Source organism: Suillus clintonianus, assembly GCF_016758775.1.
Source record: "Suillus clintonianus strain FC179 chromosome Unknown DEU56scaffold_108, whole genome shotgun sequence".
NCBI lineage: Eukaryota > Fungi > Basidiomycota > Agaricomycetes > Boletales > Suillaceae > Suillus > Suillus clintonianus.
The window spans coordinates 33,918-57,234 of record NW_024539332.1 but is presented as its reverse complement, the minus strand read 5'-3'; the positions used below and the strand labels follow the sequence as shown (position 1 = coordinate 57,234).

Here is a 23,317-nt window from a genome sequence, read left to right as displayed (position 1 = left end):
ATTGAAGCGGTAGAACCCTTCATCTCAGCAACAGATTCAGAGATTTCAGGATCTTCGATGTAAAGTGCGATCAGCTACCGAAAAGACCTCGGACGAGCGGATACATATGCTCACCGAATCTCGGTTTGGCCGTGTTAGGCCTGGCTAGTACATCGGTACCTTCACATGTACCCCGTTCACCACTGGTGTCATCTGTCACGCAATTATAAATGCGATTTTTTTTGCTCGTACACTATGACCAATTCAGTCCGAGGACTATGAATTTCATACCTGTCTCACGTCATTACTGACTGCATCCAACATGATATTGGAAGTCACCGCTGGTCCAGTGCGTGTATGTGGTCCAAAATTACCTCGCTCTGGATGTACAACATTCAGAGTACTCAAAAGAAATACGGTGACAAATTGTAAGTATCTTAGCATGACTCTTGACCATTCTTCGTATATTGACTGGTTAGTGTGTGTGTGCGTCGCCTACACTCGCCTCTCATATACAACCAAATTTTCAGGGAACACCATTGGAAGAATACCGGCACCGCTCTATCTTTCGTCGGTCCTTGTTTTTCGTTTCAATTGTATCACTTTTTAATATATGTTGATTGTTGTCTGTTAGAGTGGGTCCCTGTAGGTCCCAATGTTGGACCCACTTGATCTTGTTTCACATCTTTGGCTACCACCTAAGGAGTATTACTTACCATGGCGCATTTAGAAAGTCTTCGACCTCAGAAGGAAAGCAGGCCGCCACAAGAGCAACAAGTATATAAATGCAGCGTAGTGGTGAGCAATTCCCTCACTCCACACGAAGCATCAGCCCAGTAAGCCAACCATCATATTATCCATTCCTCTTCATCTCACATACCCCATTATATTAACAGCTCACAATGAGGACTGGAAACAACACCACGAAGTGCGGTGGAACAGGCGAACAGGGTTTTACCCTGCCATCACATGCAATATTGGGCAGCTTCACGACGTGAATGATCAACATGGTATACAACTGCATTCCTCGTCGGAACAGCATTGCTAGGTATAACAGTATTTGCGTTGGTGGGAGCAGTCCGGGCGACTTCATATGGAACTGATATCACCCCACATAGTCCGAATGAAATCATCCGCACTGCTCCCTCGACGCAAGTCCTGTTGTACCTCGCGATGTCGTTGTGAATGAGGAATATGGTTGTATTGCTCCTATCGTTCGCGATGTGATGAAGCTGCCGGGCATTGTATGCGAATCGGACCTCCAGCAAGAGCCACGTCTGTTTCTGACATCGGAAGAATCAAGACTTGGGTCGACATACTTTCGGCCATGCGTATGTCTGCATTTCATGGAAGCAATACTCTGAGGTTTGGATCATCTGTTTATGACGGTTGTAAACCAGGATAACTCTCTCATTCTAGCGGTGATCAACAAATTGGCCTAACAAAGATCAAAGATATCTGTTGACATGCAACAAAAGAACCGAGGGATATTTAATAGGGGGGGACTGGTTTGAATGATGATCCTCGCGAAAATAAACGTGGACCACTGGCAGTGGTTCATCCTGGATTTTCAAGTTTTCTGATGTCACAACTCTACACTGTTTCCATCGGAGCAGCAAAGTAAACTGCATCACACAGTCGGTACACCGTCCTATGTAATATAAGTAATAACCTAGCTACTAGCTGGCGTTGAGTGAGTTGTCAGGCTAACTCGCTCAAAGCCAGCTAGTACAAAGGTGAACACACGTGGTATAAGCATAAAAGGCTAATAAAAGTTGGCAGTAAAATATTCCCACGTTTTGATCACTTGTATACATCGCCATGGCACAGCGGGGACGGCAAAAGACCAACCCAGATCTGTCTGTGACAAACTCAACGGCGGTGTCGACCCTTCTCTTCGCGCCAGTGGACGACGACGACAACGATACCATGAGCTCGCTCTCCCTTCATGACGATTCCCGTTCACTGGCGCTGCAACCTGGCAGCACCACTGGCAATACCCATTCACCATACATGCACCCAACCCACCATGCGACAGCTTCAACGTCCACGTTTAACGTCGGTGGACAATCTACAACTGCTGGCTCTGCGGTGAATACCTCAACGGCGGGCTCTACACCCACCAGTACACCAACACTGCCTGGTACACCTCGCATCTCCGCATCTCGGAAGCCTTCTTCTTTGCGCCACAGTTCCACCGCAGTTCCTGCTGAATCCATCACCTCCTCCATTAAACGGCGTGCCTCCTCTCCATCTGCTAAGGAAGGTAAATACCCTCCAAAGATCCCACCGCGCGTCCGCACTACCCCACGTCTGCCGCACTCCGACGATCCCCCAGCACCTGCAACCGCGCTGTACTGGTCACGCGCTCCAGTACATGGTATGCTCCCCATGCGTGCGTTCAGGGCTCATACGGTCACGCTTGTAGACCATGTTGCGTGGTTGTTCGGAGGATGCGATGATAAAGGGTGTTGGAAGGATGTGTACTGTTTTGATACTGGTCAGCCACCCGTCTTTCTGATTCATATTTTATTTGTGAGATGCTGATGGAGTCGCGGGCTGTAGACACAATGCACTGGTCACATCCTGACACTCTCGGTGACGTACCACCACCCTGCCGTGCTCATACTGCTACCCTCGTCGACCGTAAAATTGTGGTCTTCGGTGGGGGGCAAGGCCCAGTATACTATGACAGCACGTATATTTTTGACACCACCACGCGTTCCTGGTTCTGTCCCTTATTTCCTCACTCCCAATCCCCGGCGCAGAATTCTGAATCACAATCGCAGAACTCTGAGTCGCAATCACAGAACACTGAATCGCAATCACAGATTTCTGTGTCGCAATCACAGACCCCTGCGTCACAATCTCAGAATTCTCCAGAGATGCCTCTCCATCCAGCACCGCGTCGCGCCCACACCGCTGTCCTCTATAACGGCAAAATTTACATCTTTGGAGGAGGAAACGGCCTCACAGCCCTCAACGATTTATGGACGCTCGATGTTTCTCGGCTAGATCCCACCTCACAATCTGTGTGTATTTTAGCAAAAAATTACCGTCATAATGGTACTAAGCGTCTCTAAACAGTCATATTCATACGGGGGTGGTTCTTTTGGTGGCTCAAGCGCAAACGGTAGCCTTCGCTGGACCCTCGTCGAAACGCAGGGTGAGCCACCCGCACCAAGAGGATATCACACTGCCAATTTGGTAGGGAATGTAATGATTGTGGTCGGAGGGAGCGATGGGAGAGAATGTTTTTCGGATGTATGGTGTTTACAACTTGGTGGGCAATTCATTTAATGTTTTGAACTCCGTTCTGCGTCTTTTCTTTCCTTCAGTCATGATTGCTTAACTTGTTTTCCCGACAGATACTCTCCTTTGGACCCGTCTTAATCTCCCTCTCTCTCATCGGCGGCTTTCGCATACCTCTACTCAAGTTGGAAGCTGCCTCTTCATCGTGGGCGGGCACGACGGCGGGGCGTACAGGGATGATGTTGTTCTGTTTAACCTGGGTGAGTACACCCCTACTGGACAAGTTTCAAACTTTGATGCAAAATGAACTGACGGCCTTGGGCACAGTGAATTTGCAATACGAACCACGAACAGTGAAAGGCAAACCCCCTTCGGCGCGCGGATACCATGCCACGATCATTGCAGATAGCAGATTGTTTGTCTTCGGAGGGGTGAGTCCTTCGTTTGCTTGGTTCCTTCGAACCAGGATGTCTTTACAAATGCTAACATCCATCCGCACAGTTCAACGGTCACGATGTTTTTGACGACGTCCATATCCTCGACCTTGCAGGCGCTGCATATTTACCACAGGTGATGAGCTTCCGAATTGATTTGTGAGCGTCACGCCTCATCGATTGGATGACGTTTCCCTTCGGGCGTGTCTACCCGAGTCCTCACTAAAGGTTGGCGAGCACCTTTCACTTGTGGTTACCTTCATATTGTGAATGTTCTCTGAAGTAAAGGGTCTCCTTTGGCAAGCATGGTGCTGTTGAACTTCCAAAGTCATTGGAGTTCTCTTTCTGATCCATACAGCATTATTCGGGACCCCTTTTTCACTTCCGTCGCTCCGCTTTCTCCCAACACTACTCACCTTTATTGACTGACACCCTCGCACGTCTTTGCTACCTTGCAATCTCCGACTCTCGAGTCACCATTTACCAATTCATAGAGTACATATACCATCATTTGCAATTTGATTTTGATTCTTGTCTTCTTCTGGTTCTAGCTAATAGCTACGAACTCTCCTGAGTATTGGAAGCGCGGCGAGTCAACCATAAATGAGTACGACGGACGAGGGTGCAAAGTTTGTTTGCAAAGCACTGTATTTGATTTTCGCACTTCTGACCTCGAGCTCTGAAGCATCTTTTCATGGAAATCGGCGACAGCGCGCTGCCAGGAGTGACATCACTGCCTCGCTCGTGGCGACCTTATTATCTCAAACCTAAATTTCGGTATGCCAGCACTAACTAGCGTTTGATCATTGGCGCTCACCGGTTCTGGCGGACAGGTGTATCGTGAATTCAATCATGGGACACATCTACCCCGTAGTGCTTCGCGATCAATGAACGTTTGGTGTGGTTGTTGGTTGTATTGGCTATTAGACTACTGACACATGGAAATATTTGTATTTGTCTGCTTGCTTCCTTCAGGAAGTCCCGAGTGCTTCGAGACGACGACAACGTGAAGATGAGAAAATCATAGATTAATGATGACCGTCAGTATACTCGGTGGATGTACAGCAGATAAGGAGCCAGAAGCGAGTCCAGCGCCCAGCCTGTCTTATTGTTACATCAGGGCGCAATGCCACTGACGTGGTGGCTGCGGAAGTAGCAGCAGCGGCGGGTGTGGTAGACGAATCGGAGACAGCTGCATGTATTTGCGAAGATGGTTGGGTCTGAGTCGCAGCACTGGATTGCGTGGCATTGGGCTTGGGAGGCCGCGAGCTGCCAGAAGTAGTGTGTGATGGTTTTGTTTTCCGTTTCGCTCCCGCTGAAGCATTCCTCTGCATAGTGTCAGGTCGAGTCGAACGTCTGAGAAGGAGAAAAAACATACACGTTTTCCCTGTGCATACGGAACCTCAACAACTGCTGGGCTGCGCCCGTTAAATTCGGTGCCCTCACCATTTCGTCCGCGCCATTTCAAAAGGTGTCGAGCCCAGTCGACAGAGGACGGTGAGGTATCACGTGCATCGGAGGGGCTGCGGTGGAATAAGCGGCCAAGGAATGTACTTCCTTCCGGTGCTGAGGAGTGGATGCGGCTTCGTGGAGAGAACTGAGCACACCAAGTCAGGAAGAAACATCGAAGTCATAGTAATGACATACCTGAGAATGTTTCCGTGGGTCATCGAAAAAACCTTGAGGTACCCGATGGGCAGGCTGACGTCGTTGGGTCGGATGTCGTGTAGCATTTTCCTAGAGTATATATGTCTGAATGCAATGAAATCTGTTTATGAAGGTGTCACGTACACGGAGTGCCGACTTGTTGGCCTGGCAGAGCGCGTTGAGATGTGAGAATGAAATAAAATGAGGTATGTTGACTCGCCTTTGAATCCAACAGAAGTTCGTCGAGACCAGCTTCTCTAACAATGGTAGCAATATCCCATGTGTACGCGTTGTTATCGAAGGAGCCAATTGCTAGTAGCTTTCCATCCGCGGAAAACGAGACGCAGAGAACTTCATGTGCATGTTCGAGTGGAGAACTGATAGGTTGCAATTGACCGTTGTCGAGGTTCCACAATCGCGCTGTCTTGTCGTACGATGCGCTTGCGAGGATGCGGCCATTCGGGGATATTGCAATGCCAAAGACAGCATGAGTGTGCTCATCCAGAGCTGCAATCTGCTTCCATGATTTTGTATTCCATGTCTGAATCAAGCAATCGTATGACCCGGAGATGAGCGTTTTACCATCCGCGGTCCAAGCCAGGCACCGCACCCAATGTGTGTGTCCTTTGAGAGTTGCGACAAGCTCGCCTGTCTTCGCATCCCAGATCTGAATTGAGGACTCGTGGTTATCTTCAGTCCAGGGTTCATCATCTCCACCAGTCGCAATCATGGTGGTGTCTGGCGAATAGATGGCTGCGTACACTTCTGTATGTCCTGTCTTGATTGGCCCGGGTGCCAGGATCGTCTCTCCGCTCTCCACATCCCACTGCCTTACAGTCCCATCAAAAGATCCGCTCAATACTCGCTGACCATCTCGACTCCAACAGACAGACCACACTTCCTTTGTGTGTCCCGTCCATTTTGCGATGACCTTGCCTGTCTCGATGTCCCACAACCTCACTCCACCATTCATACTCCCGCTAATTACTTTCTTCCCATCTGGGGATAACGTTATACTGATTACTGCACTGTCTCCGTCCCGCCAGTCTTCTCCTATCTGTTCCCCGCTCTCCAGGTTCCATACCCGCAGCGAGCCATCTTGTGAACAAGTCATGATCCGCTGTCCGCCAGGCAGGTGTACGACGCCCCGGACCAAATAGGTGTGTCCTTCAAATTTTTGGCGAGGCGTTATTGCTGATATGTTTTTCGTTTTAGTGGTGGGCGAAGACATCCTCCAAAATTCCTACTACCGAGTGCAGCACTATCTCAGCTTTCATCTAACATATTCCAAATTTATCACTTACCGAGGATAACAGCGACGGGTGGATAGTAGGGGACAATGGGCGTTTCGGTCAAGGTCAGAGTTGAGTTCACTGCTTCCTGGTACGTCTGACATGCTGTATCCTCGTGTTCACAGCTTATATACAGCATAGGCTGTGCTGCAAAAGCGCCCAAGTCTCATTTGTCAGTGTCCAACCGGGTTGCATCTTGTGGAGCCTCGGTCCATGATTAGCTGGTTAGATAAGACCCGAAGCTGTTCGCTGCGAAGCATTCTCATGCATCCTCGATGTCTGCTGCTGATGAATGGTACTATTCCTGTGAGTTGCATTGCCTATATGCTAGCGCCCGTTATCTATTCAGCTCTGGAACATTCCCTCGTACTAGCTCACTGTGTTTGTTTGCTTACTGGTCAGACATTTGTATTGGAGCTATTAGCATTCAGACCCCTCTCATTCGTCTTCGTCTTCTGCTTACAGTAACAGTTTTCGAGGAGTGGGTATGAACAGTGGTAATACCCAGCACCCCACAGATGATGAAATAAAAACGCACCGTATCCTTGAATTCCTGTTCAGAGGTGTTCCATTTTACGCCGGAGATCATACCAGGTGTCCATGCGCCTTGAATAGCTATGGAGCTCGGGCAACGGGGTTGGGTTGACTCGTTGGACGCGGAAAATGAGCACCTACATTGGTGCTAATGCTGCTTTCCGGAGAACTTTGTTGCTCTCGAAGGGGTTGATGCCATATCTAACAAGGTCTTTGATCTTGGATGGTGTGTAGTATTCTTCGTTGAGGGTGCATTGCAAAGGGAGGGCCCTTGTTTCACGTTCATCATAGAATTCTCGTAATCTGGAAGCCTTACCTTCGAATACCGCAACACATGAATGTTCTCGGATCACGCACTTTCCAGTAATCATTTAGTCAACGATTTGTTTTGGATGCGCTGACGCCCGTCATCGAATGACAAAACTCACAAGGCGGGAGTGCAAGTCAAATCGTTGTGATTGCAATATTCTACAGGACCAGTCCTGACCTGTCGGTCAACAGAGAAGGGGAAGCCGTCAAAATATGCGAGAATCGCCTCAGTTACCGATTGAAAAGCCACCAGTCGTGTGGAGGAGCGGATGCGTTCCAAAGTATTCCTGCGATGAGTGGAGGAAGTGAGAACACAGCCGGACCATGCGTGTCGTGATGGTAGGTTGAGCTTTGCTAGGCCAACACCTTACAAGAAGTCAAGCATTCGACTGCCAGGAGAACACACGCCATTAGCTCAAATCTTGCATATATATGCGAGCCGCTGCAGACAGAGATGATGAGCCATGCGGTATCAAAACAGGAAGGTTCAAAACAAGCAAAGTGAGTAGCACGAGTACATAGAGCACGTAAAGGCATGAGACTCGTAAGGGACGAGAAAATGACAAACTAATGACGACCATCTGTGTATTCAGGAGACAGACAACCAACGAAGAGCCAGAAGCGAGTCCAGCACCCAGCCTGTCTTATTGTCGCGTCAGGGCGTGAGGAAGTGGAATTTGTAGCTGCGGTGGTATCAGGTGTGGTAGACGAATTAGAAACAGGTGGCTGTGGTCGCGAAGATGGCTGGGTCTGAGTCGCACCGCTGGATTGTATGACATTGGGCTTTGGAGGACGGGAGCTGCCTAGAGTAGTGTGTAATGATTTCGTTTTCCGTTTCGCTCCCGCTGAAGCATTCCTCTGCATGATTTCAGGTCAACTAGAACATCTGAGAAGGAGAAAAACATACACGTTGTCCCGGTGCATGCGGGACCTCAAGAACTGCTGGGTTGCGCCCATGTAATTCGATTTCTCCACCGTTTTGTCTACGTGTTTTCAAAAGGTGTTGAGCCCAGTCGAGAGGAGAGGACAGTGATGTATCATGGGGATCGGAGGGGCTGCGGTTGAATAAGCGGCCAAGAAGTGTGCTTCCTTGGGGTGCTGAGGAGTGGAGACGGCTTCGTGGAGAGAACTGGGACTACGGAAGTCAGGATAAAATTCGAAGTGATACTAAGAACGTACACGAGAATGATCTGGTGGGGCATTGAAAAAGCCTGGGGGTACCCGATGGGTAGGCTGACGTCGTTGGGCCGGATGTCGTGTAGCATTTTCCTAGAGTATATATGTTTGAATGGAATGAAATCTGTTTATGAAGGTGTCACGTACACGGAGTGCCGACTTGTTGGCCTGGCAGAGCGCGTTCAGTTGTGAGAATGAAATAAAATTAGGTATGTTGACTCACCTGTGGATCCAACAGAAGTTCGTCGAGACCAGCTTCTCTGACAATGGTAGCAATATCCCATGTGTACACGATATTATCCGAAGAGCCAGTTGCCAGTAATTTTCCATCCGCGGAAAATGAGATGCAGCCAACTTCATGTGCATGTTGGAGTGGAGAACTGATAGGCTGGCCGTGGTCGAGGTTCCACAATCGCGCTGTCTTGTCGTATGATGCGCTTGCGAGGATGCGGCCATTCGGGGATATTGCAATCCCGTTGACAAGAGAAGTGTGCTCATTCAGAACTGCAATCAACTTCCATGATTTTGTATTCCATGTCCGAATTGAGAAATCAAAAGACCCGGAGATGAGCGTTTTACCGTCCGGGGTCCAAGCCAGGCACGACATCCAACTTGTGTGTCCTTTGAGAGTTGCGACAAGTTCGCCTGTCTTCGCTTCCCATATTTTAATTGAGGACTCTTGATTACGTTCAGTCAAGGGCGTATCACGTCCACCAGTCGCAATCATGGTGGTGTCTGGCGAATAGATGGCTGCGTACACTGCTGCATGTCCTGTCTTGATTGGCCCGGGTGCCAGGATTGTCTCTCCGCTCTCCACATCCCACTGCCTTACAGTCCCATCCTCAGATCCGCTCAACACTCGCTGACCATCTCGACTCCAATAGAGAGACCCCACTGCCTTTGTGTGTCCCGTCCATTTTGCGATGACTTTGCCTGTCTCGATATCCCACAACCTCACTCCACCATCCCTACTCCCGCTAATCACTTTCTTCCCATCTGGGGATAACATGATACTGATCACTGCACTGTCTCCGTCCCGCCAGTCTTCTCCTATTTGTTTCCCGCTCTCCAAATTCCATACCCGCAGCGAGCCCTCTTCTGAACAAGTCAAGATCCGCTGTCCGTCAGGCAGGTGTACGACGCCCCGGACCAAACCGGAGTGTCCTTCAAATTTCTGGCGAGGTGTTATTGCTGATATCATTTTAGTGGTGGGTGAAGACATGCTCCAAAATTCCTACTACCGAGTGCAGCACCATCTCAGCTTTCATGTAACATATTACACATTCATCACTTACCGATGGCAACAGCGACGGGTGGATAGTAGGGGACAATGGGCGTGAAGGTCAAGTCAGAGAGTACGTTTGACATGCCGATACCACGTATTCGGATGCGAAGAGTTGCGCTCTTCGCATCCGTGAGTCACGTGGTTGCGCTGAATGGTGAGTTCGAGCGTCTTGTTTTGAAGTTGGGTCGGTGCGTAAAGGATTCCTTACAATTGATGCGTTGGTGTATATATAGTATATGGTAAGTCGGATCGACGAGCCCAGAAATACGAAACACGTAGCCTCAGTGTATTGTATGTTGCAGACGGAGGTGAGGAGGTGAGTGGTATAAAAAAAGAACGGTCCGAAACATAGTAGAAAGGCGTGTATTCGGGCAGAGGCACGCGAGAAATCATCGTAGGGGACGATGAAATCGTAGATTAATGGCGACCATCTGTGTATTCAGGAGACAAACAACCAATGAAGAGCCAGAAGCGAGTCCAGAGTCCAGCGTGTCTTATCGTTGCGTGAGGGCGCGAGAAAGTTGACGTTGAAGCTGCGGTGGTACCACCGACAGCAGGTGTGGTAGACGAATTGGAAACAGGTGGCTGTGGTTGCGAAGATGATGACTGGGTCCGAGTCGCACCACTGGATTGTGTGGCATTGGGCTTGGGAGGCCGTGAGCTGCCCAGGGTAGTGCGTAATGGTTTCTTTTTGCGTTTTTCCCTCGCACAAGCATTCCTCTACATAATGTCAAGTTGAGTCAAATGTCTGAGAAGGAGAGACGACATACACGTTTTCCCTGTGCGTACGGGACCTCAACAACTGCTGGGCCGCGCCCGTGGAATTCGATGTTTTCACTATTTCGTCCGCGCCGTTTAAAAAGGTGTTGTGACCAATCGAGAGGAGAGGACGGTATATCGGAGGGACTGCGGTTGAATAAGCGGCCAAGAAGTGTGCTTCCTTGGGGTGCTGAGGAGTGGAGGCGGCTTCTCGGAGAGAACTGAGCACACCAAGTCAGGAAAAAACGTCGAAGTGATAGCAAGGACGTACCTGAGAGTGTTGTCGTGTGTCATCGAAAAAACCTTGGGGTACCCGATGGGCAGGCTGACGTCGTTGGGTCGGATGTCGTGTAGCATTAACCTATAGTGTACATGTTTGAATGCAGTGAGATATTTTACGAAAGTGTCACATACACGGAGTGCCGACTTGTTGGCCTGGCAGAGCGCGTTCAGGTGTGAGAATGAAATAAAATGAGGTATGTTGACTCACCTGTGGATCCAACAGAAGTTCGTCGAGACCAGCTTCTCTAACAATGGTAGCAACATCCCATGTGTACGCGTCGTTATCATCGCAGCCAGTTGCTAGTAGTTTTCCATCCGCGGAAAATGAGACGCAGAAAACTCCATCCGCATGTTGGAGTGGAGAACTGATGGGCTGGCCGTTGTCGAGGTTCCACAATCGTGCTGTATCGTCGTATGACGCGCTTGCGAGGATGCGGCCATTCGGGGATATTGCAATGCCACAGACAAGAGAAGTGTGCCCATCCAGAACTGCGGTCTGCATCCATGTTTTTGTATTCCATGTCCGAATTGAGAAATCAAAAGACCCGGAGATGAGCGTTTTACCGTCCGCGGTCCAAGCCAGGCACCACACGGTATTATCTCTATGTCCTTTGAGAGTTGCAGCAAGTTCGCCTGTCTTCGCATCCCAGATTTTAATTGAGGACTCGCGGTTATCTTCAGTCCAGGGCCTTTCACGTCCACCAGTCGCAATCATGGTAGTGTCTGGCGAATAGACGACTGCGTACACTGCGAAATGCCCTGTCTTGATTGGCCCGGGTGCCAGGATTGTCTCTCCGCTCTTCACATCCCACTGCCTCGCAGTCCCATCCAATGATCCGCTCACTACTCGCTGACCATCTCGACTCCAACAGACAGACGTCACATCATCTCTGTGACCCGTCCATTTCGCGATGACCTTGCCTGTGTCGATGTCCCACACCCTCACTCCACTGTCCCTACTCCCGCTAATCACTTTCCTCCCATCTGGGGACAACGTTATACTGATCACTCCGCTGTCTCCGTCCCGCCAGTCTTCCCCTATCTGTTTTCCGCTCTCCAAGTTCCATACCCGCAGCGAGCTATCATCTGAACAAGTTATGATTCGCTGTCCGTCAAGCAGGTGTATGATGCCCCGGACCCGTCCGGTGTGTCCTTCAAATTCCTGGCGAGGCTTGATTGCTGATATGTTTTTCGGTTTAGTGGTGGGCAAAGGCATGCTCCAAAATTCCTACTACCGAGTGCAGCACCATGTCAGCTTTCATCTAAGATATATAAAATTCATTACTTATGACGCGACGGGCAGACACCAGGGCACGATGGGCGTTTCCGTCAAGACAGCGTTGGTTTTACTGCTTCCTGGTACGTCTGACATGCTGTATCCTCGTGTTCACAGATTATGTACACCATACATAAGCTGGGTTCCGCAGGATCAAACACCTGGTCCTTACTTATGTTAGATGTACACCATAAGCTGTGCAGCTGAAGCGCCCGAGAATCATCTGTCTCGTGACACATTCAATATACATACGACATGAACGCTGCTCCAGTTTCTGTCTTCATTGGACCCTTTGCAACTCGGTCACCACCCACTTTGTCTACATTATTCATCTTGCAGTAACTTCTTCTGACTTTATCATTCACCCATACCCGGTGGCCGCCTGTTAGGCAGCTTTCCAATCGAATTGTTGCTGTGCAGACTCAGATGCAGCTCTGGCATCCTAATTGCATCATCCTGCCGGGGTTAAGCTCCTCTATGATAGTGGGTTCTAATAATTGCTGTTTCTCCTGCAGATGATTTGTATGAATATCATGTAATCCTTACCAGAGATTTGTTATGCAGCATCGCCCATCTTACCACTGCAACGTGCCTCCGACAGCTGAACTTTCACGATCAGAGATGTACGTCAGTCCCACCTGTGATTGTTGTACGCCTTGCCATTGTACGATTCAGGGCTTACCCCAGCATCAAATTCGCTGACGGAAGTGGTAAAATTACAACATTCTGCGAGTCCTGGAGGGATCGTGGTCATTCATTCCGAAACTAGTTCTTCATGTTCTTTCTGACCCATTCCAGGCATAAATCTTATCATGCAGCCTCAGGACAATTCTACAACACCCACCTGAACTCAGTGTCCAGAATCCTGGTCTCAAACTCGATTGCGTACAATATTGACATTCGGAATTGCTCCCGATGTTATTTAATGGCTTTGCAGATTCAGAGTGAGCCAGAAGGCCCACAGAATGAGGGAGGCGGTCAAGAACGTAACAACCAGTGTGAGTTGGTAAGACCGCATGCGTTTAAAATATCTCTACCTTTTCGCGATATGTTGACCGGCACATACATTAGAAGGACCGTTCGTTCGAAGATTGAATAGATAAAGGTCCGTGCTTACCACAGACCTAACCCGCAGACAAAGAATTTTAAATTGTCTCTCAGGCTACCTTGGTCGTCGATCCAGCGCCGCGTGTCATTAGAAATCAATTTACTTACCTTTATTCTTTCCTATGACTGCATCGAGCTCAGTCTGAACTTTCACTTTGCTCCTCAGGTAAATATACAGCTGCCATGAGCATCGTGCATATTGCAGCAGAAGGCTTTCACCTGATTTCAAACCCACATCTTCAGAGAACGACAAAACAAATCCTCGTATTAGATCCAGCTAAAAAAGGCTCCAGCACAAAATGCCGCTTCTCAGGTCTCTGTCAAACAATAGAGACCGCTATTTTCTAGCACATTTCTAGAATGAAGGACCGATGTCTACATTGGTATTTACTTTCCTGTGGGACCACTTAGATATGAAGTGATGATAGAAAAGCAGTGCATACCATTTGCTCGTTTGGCTGCCCGATGTGAGTTTTCTTGTTCCTCATGGATCGTTCAGGTATACAAAGGAAGAATTTTCAAGCAAAGGGATCAAGTGCACCATGTGAGCACCATGTCGAAGGATTGGACCAACCATTCCAACGAGTTGACGAATTCCAACGACTTCTGGATCAGTCGCAGACGTGAGCGTAGTCTTCCCGTATGCGACTTTCATAGCAGTCAACGCACCTGCAAGCAAAGTAGGCACGATGAGCGAAATGCGAAACCTCACTTGCGAGGTGGCAGGAAGTGCCCCGGGAGTCTGAAAGTAGGAGGAAGGTAGTAGGTAATGATGTGAGTAAAAGCAATTTTGAAGGGCAATTCTGCTAGCGGAACCCGTAGAAACAGCGGAATAACCACTTCTGCCGCTTGGCCGTGGCTGTAGACCCCAGGGTTGATCTGTTCAATACAATCAGTTCCAAGTCCAGTCGACATCGACATCTGTCCATCGTCATAATCTGCTTCGTCACTTGTGCACTGTATCTGCTTGCGTGAGTGAGGGTGTACAGCAGGAGCAATGAACCCAACATTATAATACACAAAGCTCAAGTGCTACATACATACACATGCACTAATGCAGACGGAGACGACGTGGCGCGTGGTATAAACAAAAGGAGTTTGAAATATAACGGAGTGAGTAACACGGGCAGAGCACATCAACTACAAGCAGAAAATCTGATAAAGGAACATGAGACGCGGGACTCGTGAAGGATGAGGAAATCGTAGATTAATGATGACCATCGATATACTCGGGAGACGTACAACAGATAAAGAGCCAGAGGCGAGTCCAGTGTCCAGCCTGTCTGAGCATTACATCAGGGCGCGTGGGCGTCGAGGTTGTAGCTGCGGTGGTATCACCAATAGCAGGTGTGGTAGACGAATTGGAAACAGGTGGCTGTAGTTGCGAAGATGGCTGGGTCTGAGTCGCACCACTGGATTGTGTGGTGTTGGGTTTTGGAGGCCGTGAGCTGCCCAGAGTAGTGCGTAATGGTTTCTTTTTGCGTTTTTCCCTCGCACAAGCATTCCTCTACATAATGTCAAGTTGAGTCAAATGTCTGAGAAGGAGAGACGACATACACGTTTTCCCTGTGCGTACGGGACCTCAACAACTGCTGGGCCGCGCCCGTGGAATTCGATGTTTTCACTATTTCGTCCGCGCCGTTTAAAAAGGTGTTGTGACCAATCGAGAGGAGAGGACGGTATATCGGAGGGACTGCGGTTGAATAAGCGGCCAAGAAGTGTGCTTCCTTGGGGTGCTGAGGAGTGGAGGCGGCTTCTCGGAGAGAACTGAGCACACCAAGTCAGGAAAAAATGTCGAAGTGATAGTAAGGACATACCCGAGAGTGTTGTCGTGTGTCATCGAAAAAACCTTGGGGTACCCGATGGGCAGGCTGACGTCGTTGAGTCGGATGTCGTGTAGCATTAACCTATAGTGTACATGTTTGAATGCAGTGAGATATTTTACGAAAGCGTCACATACGCGGAGTGTTGACTTGTCGGCCTGGCAGAGCGCGTTCAGGTGTGAGAATGAAATGTATGGAGATATGCCTGACAACTCACCTTTGGTGACAGAATGTCGTCGGGGCCAGCTTCTTTGACAATGGTAGCAACATCCCATGTGTACGCGTCGTTATCATCACAGCCAGTTGCTAGTAGTTTTCCATCTGTTGAGAGTGCGCCTGACCACCAGGGCACACAGGACGTCACGACGTCCTGACATATATGAATGCAAGACAGTAACAGTACCTTACTCATTTTCTCTTCCCGTTTTCAACCGTATTCTAACTTTATTCTAACTCTATATAAGACTACGAACCAGCGCCAACGCACCTCAGTCTCTTTAACCGTGACTGAGGTGTGTATCATATTTTTCCTCATTCTTATTCCATTATACTCACTATATACATTAGCCTCGTACTCTAGGTTCGTAGTACTACGCTGAATGCTAGTCTCTTTAACCGTGACTGAGCCTCGTACTCTAGTTCTCGTCTCTCAATACCATCCACGGAAAATGAGACGCAGAAAACTCCATCCGCATGTTGGAGTGGAGAACTGATGGGCTGGCCGTGGTCGAGGTTCCACAATTGTGCTGTATCGTCGTATGATGCGCTTGCGAGGATGTGGCCATTCGGGGATATTGCAATGCTCAAGACAAGGGAAGTGTGCTCATGCAGAACTGCGGTCTGCATCCATGTTTTTGTATTCCATGTCCGAATCGAGTTATCCATTGACCCAGAGATGAGCGTTTTCCCATCCACGGTCCAAGCCAGGCACACAACCCGATCTCTGTGTCCTTTGAGAGTTTCGACAAGTTCGCCTGTCTTGGCATCCCAGATTTTAATTGAGGACTCGTTAATATCTTCAACATCTGGCCTATCATCTCCACCAGTCGCAATCATGGTCGTGTCTGGCGAATAGATGGCTGCGATCACTGCAAAATGCCCTGTCCTGATTGGCCCGGGTGCCAGGATCGTCTCTCCGCTCTCCACATCCCACTGCCTTACAGTCCCATCAATAGATCCGCTCACTACTCGCTGACCATCTTGACTCCAATCGAGAGACCCCACTTCCTTTGTGTGTCCCATCCATTTCGCGATGACCTTGCCTGTCTCGATGTCCCACAACCTCACTCCACCGTCCCTACTCCCGCTAATCACTTTCTTCCCATCTGGGGACAACATTATACTGTACACTTCACTGTCTCCGTCCCTCCAGTCTTCTCCTATTTGTTTCCCGCTCTCGAAATTCCATACCCGCAGTGAGCCATCTTCTGAACAAGTAATTATCCGCTGTCCGTCAGGCAAGTGTACGACGCCCCGGACCACATGGGTGTGTCCTTCAAATTTTTGGCGAGGCGTTATTGCTGATATGTTTTTCGTTTTAGTGGTGGGTGAAGACATGCTCCAAAATTCCTACTACCGAGTGCAGCACCATCTCAGCTTTCATCTAACATATTCCAAATTTATCACTTACCGAGGATAACAGTGACAGGTGGATAGTACTAGGGGACAATGGGCGTTTCGGTCAAGGTCAGAGTTGAGTTCACTGCTCCCTGCAGGTACGGGTGATATGTTGTATCATCGTGTTCACAGCTTATATGCAGCATACTAGGCTGTGCAGCTGAAGCGCCCAAGCCTCGTGAGGTAATATCCCACGAAGTCTCGGTTCACAACTTCAATCGGCCCATTGTCTGCAGCCTTGATAGACAATGATCTCTCCTAGCCTTTGTTGCATTTCTACATACATGACGAGCATCGCTCCTAGCCTGGCATTTCACTGACATGAGGCAATATTTCAATTTCGACCAATGGACTTTAACAGATACCAAATCAAGTTCGCAGCCTATTGAGAAGTTGTACACAGCGTAATGGAATTGTGGCTTGGAATATATCATAAACCGTGCATATTTGTCCCATCCTCCCCTTCAATACCCTCCTCGCGCGCGTAGGCCACTAGTAGGCATATGCGGAGAGGCAGACCTCGGAACAGGAGATGGGTGTCTGTCAAATGCAGGCATCACCATCATTTGGGGTTTCCTCTCTGGTGAGAGGAGTTCAGCGGTCCCATTGTCTAGTTCTTTGTGCAGACTTCCAATGAGGATCTTGATCATGTAATCCGTGTTGAACGCGCCATTAGCAGGGTCAAAGGGAGTGGCGTCGACGATGTCCTGGAGAATCATGAGTGAAAGTGTGTAAGAAACCACGAACGACACGCACCCGAATTTTGTAACGGTCAGACAGCTCGTCATCCAACACTTGGAGCGCCCTTGCAGCTTCTTGGTCTGTGCCGATTTGGACGAATTGGATACCGAATTTATCGAGAGGAACCTGCTGCCTGTCAAGGCGACTGGCGGCCTCGATGATGGATCGCAATAATTCTTCACCGTCAGCTACAGTGATGCCCGCGTATTGTCAGATATGTGAGCACGGTATGGAACTATCACCTTACTAGCAGCTCCATCAGTAATGACAATGATAGAAATCGGTTCGTGAGTCGAGCTCGGATGCTCGATGAGTGGCAAGTACATCTCAATGAGCTGTTCGAGTCTCGCTCCCGTCGGAGTGTCCTCGCCTGAATGGACAATGTAATCAAGTGATGAAGTTCGAGAAATGCGATGCATACCATTGGGACTGAGCTGGTCAAAAAGTTTCTGGACTTCGAACCGGGACTGATTGAGACCGTGAGTTATACAAATAGGACCTGCGAACGAGTTCCCATACCCTCATATTTTCGGCAAACTGATGTTGGTGCATGAAGTGGAGATCAAGCCCTTTAGATCCATATTGTATGGCAAGGTCGACGATGCCAGCTAGAGCCTCCCGCACTTGGCTCCAAGAATCACCTTCGGTCATCTAGGTACAAAGAGCATAAACGTCAGGGATTAAGTTCTTGAAGATGCCATCCTTACTGAGATGGAATCATCGATCAGAATAACGGTCTTGTACTCACTATCACACACAAAGTCAGAATTTTAGAGATAAAGAGCAGTGAACACGCACGCCACGCGTCGCAGTTCTTCCTCTTGTATCACAAGAGGGGGAATAAAGCGAGGTATGTCGTCTACGTGGAGAGTAGTCTGGAGGACCGATGTGGTTTCTCGAGTCTCCCTAGTCTCCCGACTCTCACGCGACCACAGAGTGCTTGCGGTGCGCCTGATCTCCTGTCTCCCTTGCTGCTGACGAGCCAGGACGACAGTACCCGGAACCAAACTTCCAGTCGCATCCTGGGATGCCAGACCCCAGCGAAGCTGAGACGCGCATACCAGAACCTCGTATTTTTCAATCTATGCATGAAGTCCGTCAAAACCAAAGTAGAAGAGCGCGAAAATCAGAGGACCACATACCAAGTGCTCCTTGCCAACGTAGCTGATCAAGGCACCTGAGGTGTGGTGGCCAACCTTTCCGAGATCTGAACAGTCTCGTTTATGTGGAGTGGTCACACGTTATGTTAATAGCACTTACGGAGACCTCCCTATCAACTGGACGTGAGCGTCTTTGACCAGGATTCCATGGTAGTAAACCTTACCTCCAAATAAGCACGTGCAATGAAGGTCGTTTGTCCATTGCGGTCTTCGCCAAAAGGGACAGCGTTCGGCGGAATGGATTTATCCTCTATTAAGACCTTTCGGACCATTAACGACCATTATAACAGTCTTAATCGACGTCACTCTTACCCACACAAGCGGTACAGGCGAGCCATGCTTCTTAAAATTAGCGGTGCTTTCCCTAGCTTCGTCAAGCCAGCTGCTCTTGTGCCTGGTGGGGGCGGTTGTTGAATCATTGCCGAATGCTGGCAATGGAGGCGGGTACGAGCTTGCGGGAGATCGTCCATATTCATGCACTGGCTTCGTGTACTGGGAGGTCTCGTACTGTGCTGGTCTTGGGGCTTGGTATGACGGACGTTGCTGATAGGACGCCAAACGAGCTTCTGGCATCGAAGTGCCGAAAGCGGCGGAGTTAGAGTGTGTGCTACTCGAAATTGTTGTCCTCGAAGACTGAAACTGAGTTGGAGTGGAGCTACGCATCGTGGAATATCGGATTGTTAAACTGGAGTTACATTCCTGGGGGATCGTCTTTATACCACTTTATACCATAACTTCCAGGCATTAGGCATTGGCGCCCAATCCATCGATATCAGCTGCGCCATGAAGTTCAACGGAAATTTCCGTGATTCTTGAAGGAGCGCAAGCACAATAATAGTCCATCAACACAGGGCACAATTTGACGCTGTGTGATGTACTAGAAGTTTGTTAAAACTTTCACCTATCCCGGAAAACTGGCTGGTCAGTAAGACATGATTGGGAAACGCTACTCCGATCGTCACAGAAATCTGTACCGCGCGGCACAACACGTTGCCTCATTTCGGAAGCAGATGGTTTATCACAGATAACCCTGCTCACCGTGGTCCAACGAGGTTGATCAGGGACCCAACAAAGTGGAGAGCTGTCTTGCAAGAAGAAGCTAGCCCATTGACCAAGGTCTTCGTGGATGAATCGATAACGACTTCGTGGTAAGTATTTGAAATTTGAAAGGCTGGCCTGATTGCATATGTGCGCAAGGAACATTGATGAAATCATTTCTGGCGGAACTTGGAACAGCCTTCACTCCAGGTGACTTACTTGAAGTACCTGTCTTCGAATTTACCACGGCGCAAGGTTCACCACATTATAGGCAACAACTTGTTACCAGGTCCGCTCTTCCCAATGGATGACTCGGACAAGATGGATGATGCGATCGATGAGGACAGGGATTGGGCAGGGATCATGTTCATGGCGGACGTATTAGGAAGTCACATACACGTCACACGTCACCAATAATGGACGCTCAGCCCCCCGGGGTCTGGCTTGTGCGGGCCGGATGGAAGTACTTGGTCCCAACAGCTCGTAACAGAATTCAACATGCCATTGAACGAGGCAACTTATGTATAATTGCGCATTGCGAAACATTTCTTGTAGACGACTTCATGGAAAACAGACTTTCGCTAATATACAGCACGGACATTTCGGCAATTGAATACTGAGACGAACTGATTACCTCGACCCATATGGGACTGCGAGCGGCGAGAGCAATTCGCTCGGCACAGGACCCCCATTGTCAAGAACCTTATTCACACCACCGAGCAGGATCTTCAGCATGTAATCGGTATTGAATGCGCCCTGTTGAGGATCGTAAGGTGTAGTATCCACGATATCCTGTCGACAAGCAATATGAGTACATGTCAACTAGCCAGGAAGCAATATAAAACAGACTCTGATTTTGTACTGCTTCGCAAGGTGGTCATCTAGAGCGCGCAATGCGGACGCGGCCTCCGCGTCCGTGCCAATCTGCACAAACTGGATGCCGAACATTTCCTCTGGAACTTGGCTTCTTTCCAGGCGGTGGGCTGCGCTGACGATAACCTCAGGGAGATCCTGCTGATCGGCTGATGCACAGAGCATTATCAGCACAACGGACCGAGGCATACCAGGCGTAACTTACTTGCGACACCGTCGGTAATGACGATAATGTCGATAGGGTTGTGTTGAGGGAACTTGCGCTCCACGAGAGGGAGGTAGAAGTTGATAAGCTCTTCCAGTTTCGCAGCAGTTGGCGTTTCGGGACCTGTATCCTGGTGTCACTGTGGCCAGGCGTGTCGTCAAGGATGGAACTAACCGTTAGGGGCCATTTGATTGAAGATGTGTTGAATCTCGTGACTTGTCTACAGAGACAGTCAATCGCGGTACAAGCTGTGCATTGGCAGACATACCTTGATGTTTTGATGGAAATGTTCGTGGTGCAAGAAATGTAAATCAATTCCTTGAGAGCCATACTGATTCGCAAGATCAGCGATTCCCGCCAGAGCCTCGCGGACAAGAGTCCAAGATTGTTCTTCGGCCATCTGAATGAAATGAATAAGAACCTCTAAGTGTTATCGCAAAGAAAGTAACACCAACAGAGATGGAATCATCAATCAGAACCACGGTCTTGTAGTCGCTATCAAGGATCGTCAGGTGCGTAACAAGGTGGTTCAAAGAATCCGTACGCAAGCTTCTTCAGGCTTTCCTCTACTCTTGGTGACGTAGCAAGATTGGGAATAAACCTTGGGATATCGTTGACACATAGCGTGGTTGAAACCACGCTAGAAGTCTCGCGAGAGCTGTGGATACTTTTAGTTTCCCGGGTACTGGTCGCCTCCCGGACATTAGTATATCCAGTATGTGCGACAAAACCAGCGGGTGCCCCAGGTTGTGCGACGAAACCACCGGGAGTTCCTCCATGTTGGGTGAAACCACCAGCTTGAGCAGTCCATGCTGCCGATCCGCGTTGAGACTGATGCTGCTGATGCTGCTGATGCTGCTGTGCAAGTATGACTGTGCCCTGACTCAAAGATCCTACTGGTTCGTAGGTGGCCAAGCCCCAGCGAAGTTGAGAAGCGCACACGAGCACTTCATACTTTTGGATCTGTAAACAAGTCTCAATATAATGAAGAGTTGTAACTCTCGATTTGGCAGACATACTTGATGCTCCCTTCCCCCGTAACTGATAAGGGCATGCTGAAGGTGAGCACCTGCCTTTCCGAGATCTAAAGCCAAGTTAACACTATCTTTGGATTACGGACAGAGTATACTTACAGAGGACACCCTGAAAGATATTGCACGATCAGTGTTGCGATACCCGGGGGAGGGATAATCCTACCTCAAGCAGGGCACGAGCAATGTATAGTGGAAACCCGGTCTTGTCTTCACCAAAGGGAACAGCATTCGACGGGATGACATTGTCCTCAACCAAAACCTTGTATACTCATAAGCAAGGTTCAGCGAAGATCCACTACCATGCTTCTCACCCAAACGAGAGGGAGGGCGGAGCCATGCAGTTTGAAGTTGTTGGTACTTTCACGAGCAGCCTCGAGCCAGGACGTCTTCGTGATCACCGTCTGATGAGACTCAGTAGTGCTGACACTGGACGATCCCCCAACGAGTGGAGACGGAGAACGGAAGTCAGCCACGAGTTTACGTTGGCTAAGGGAGGGCGAGCGAGATACGTTGGTGTTGAGACTGTTGTGTCGATGCATGATATGTAGCTTGTTTGGTCCACCACGCGATCGCAAGACTCCCTTTATGAATACACACAAGTAGCGCCCGGACCCAATATCGATATCGATTCTCTGCTGACGCTGCAGAGTTAGGTTTCCTCGATGCCATCGATTGGTTGCTGTAGAGCCGCAGCGATAGCCTGAATCTATGTTGATCAGTGTTAGCACATATCAGAACTCATCTAAACACAAAAGTCTGGCTTCGTGGCCACCGGTTCCTGGAACTTCTTAGCGCTCGGCGACAGTACCACAACGAAGGGAAAGATGATCATTAAGTCATGTGTTTCCCCTTGCTTAGCTCAAAGCCGTAACAGAGAATGATCACCACGTTCCATGGTGGAGCATCGAGGCAACAAACACGAGGTAGGCAGAAGGCGTACTACGGATGGCATGAGGAGTGCATCGAGATAGGAGGAAAGATAACTCATCAACTGGGACATATCATGAAATTCCGTAGGATATAATTTCTGCGTGTATGCGAGGAAAACAAGATGTCATTAAGCTACAGGCCACTCAGTCGCCGCCCGCATTGAAGTTGAGGCCAAGCCGCCAAGGGGACTAGCCATGGGTTTATCGATGTTGTTCAGTTTGATGCCATTGTTGCAAGTCCATATCAACGACACTATCACAGAAGCTCAAATTTCTGAGTGGGGTGCGGCACCCGATGGGATATAGGCCTCAAGGAACACATCTAGCAACTGATTGCGGCCACGGACAACGAGGCGTCAAATGAGGTTAAAAACAAACTAACGCTCACGGGCAACTCACGGGATGTAGAAAACGTGACTGATGTGATCAACATCCAAGTTTCCATCACTAACTGCCTGTGCAACGTTGCGGTTCAACTGTTGCGCAAACGTCATAATGATCTGGAATTTTGTCAGTAATACTGCAAGATGTTCCGCCCCTAGATGCCCAATAAGCTAGTCCTCAT

At 49.1% G+C, this 23,317-nt stretch overlaps 4 protein-coding genes across 4 annotated transcripts; 2 read left to right on the top strand and 2 right to left on the bottom strand.

The window, feature by feature from the left end:
• The first annotated feature begins 1,780 nt into the window (after positions 1-1,780).
• DEU56DRAFT_829817 (uncharacterized protein) lies at positions 1,781-4,221 on the top strand. Its single transcript, XM_041354495.1, has 7 exons — positions 1,781-2,479; positions 2,545-3,011; positions 3,067-3,262; positions 3,348-3,491; positions 3,559-3,662; positions 3,733-3,893; positions 3,949-4,221. Exons 1-6 carry the CDS (start codon positions 1,801-1,803, stop codon positions 3,826-3,828), a joined length of 1,686 nt encoding a protein of 561 aa, XP_041203592.1. The 5' UTR covers positions 1,781-1,800; the 3' UTR covers positions 3,829-3,893; positions 3,949-4,221.
• Positions 4,222-6,709: 2,488 nt separating this feature from the next.
• Positions 6,710-7,173, top strand: DEU56DRAFT_50645 (uncharacterized protein). The gene has a single exon (XM_041346564.1). It carries the CDS (start codon positions 6,818-6,820, stop codon positions 7,070-7,072), a length of 255 nt encoding a protein of 84 aa, XP_041203591.1. The 5' UTR covers positions 6,710-6,817; the 3' UTR covers positions 7,073-7,173.
• Positions 7,174-16,974: 9,801 nt separating this feature from the next.
• Positions 16,975-19,560, bottom strand: DEU56DRAFT_50576 (uncharacterized protein). Its single transcript, XM_041346560.1, has 11 exons — positions 18,986-19,560; positions 18,838-18,933; positions 18,774-18,783; positions 18,656-18,720; positions 18,312-18,595; positions 18,221-18,260; positions 18,033-18,164; positions 17,935-17,980; positions 17,761-17,883; positions 17,529-17,701; positions 16,975-17,479 (listed from the first exon to the last, which is right to left on the bottom strand). The coding sequence occupies exons 1-11, from the start codon at positions 19,334-19,336 to the stop codon at positions 17,237-17,239; spliced, it is 1,563 nt and encodes a 520-aa protein (XP_041203590.1). The 5' UTR covers positions 19,337-19,560; the 3' UTR covers positions 16,975-17,236.
• Positions 19,561-20,341: 781 nt separating this feature from the next.
• Positions 20,342-22,362, bottom strand: DEU56DRAFT_745392 (uncharacterized protein; the record flags this gene model as incomplete). Its single annotated transcript, XM_041349145.1, has 11 exons — positions 20,342-20,503; positions 20,561-20,733; positions 20,790-20,912; positions 20,964-21,009; positions 21,058-21,189; positions 21,239-21,284; positions 21,334-21,437; positions 21,663-21,752; positions 21,809-21,862; positions 21,966-22,082; positions 22,135-22,362. 11 exons carry the CDS (start codon positions 22,360-22,362, stop codon positions 20,342-20,344), a joined length of 1,275 nt encoding a protein of 424 aa, XP_041203589.1.
• Positions 22,363-23,317: the final 955 nt, after the last annotated feature.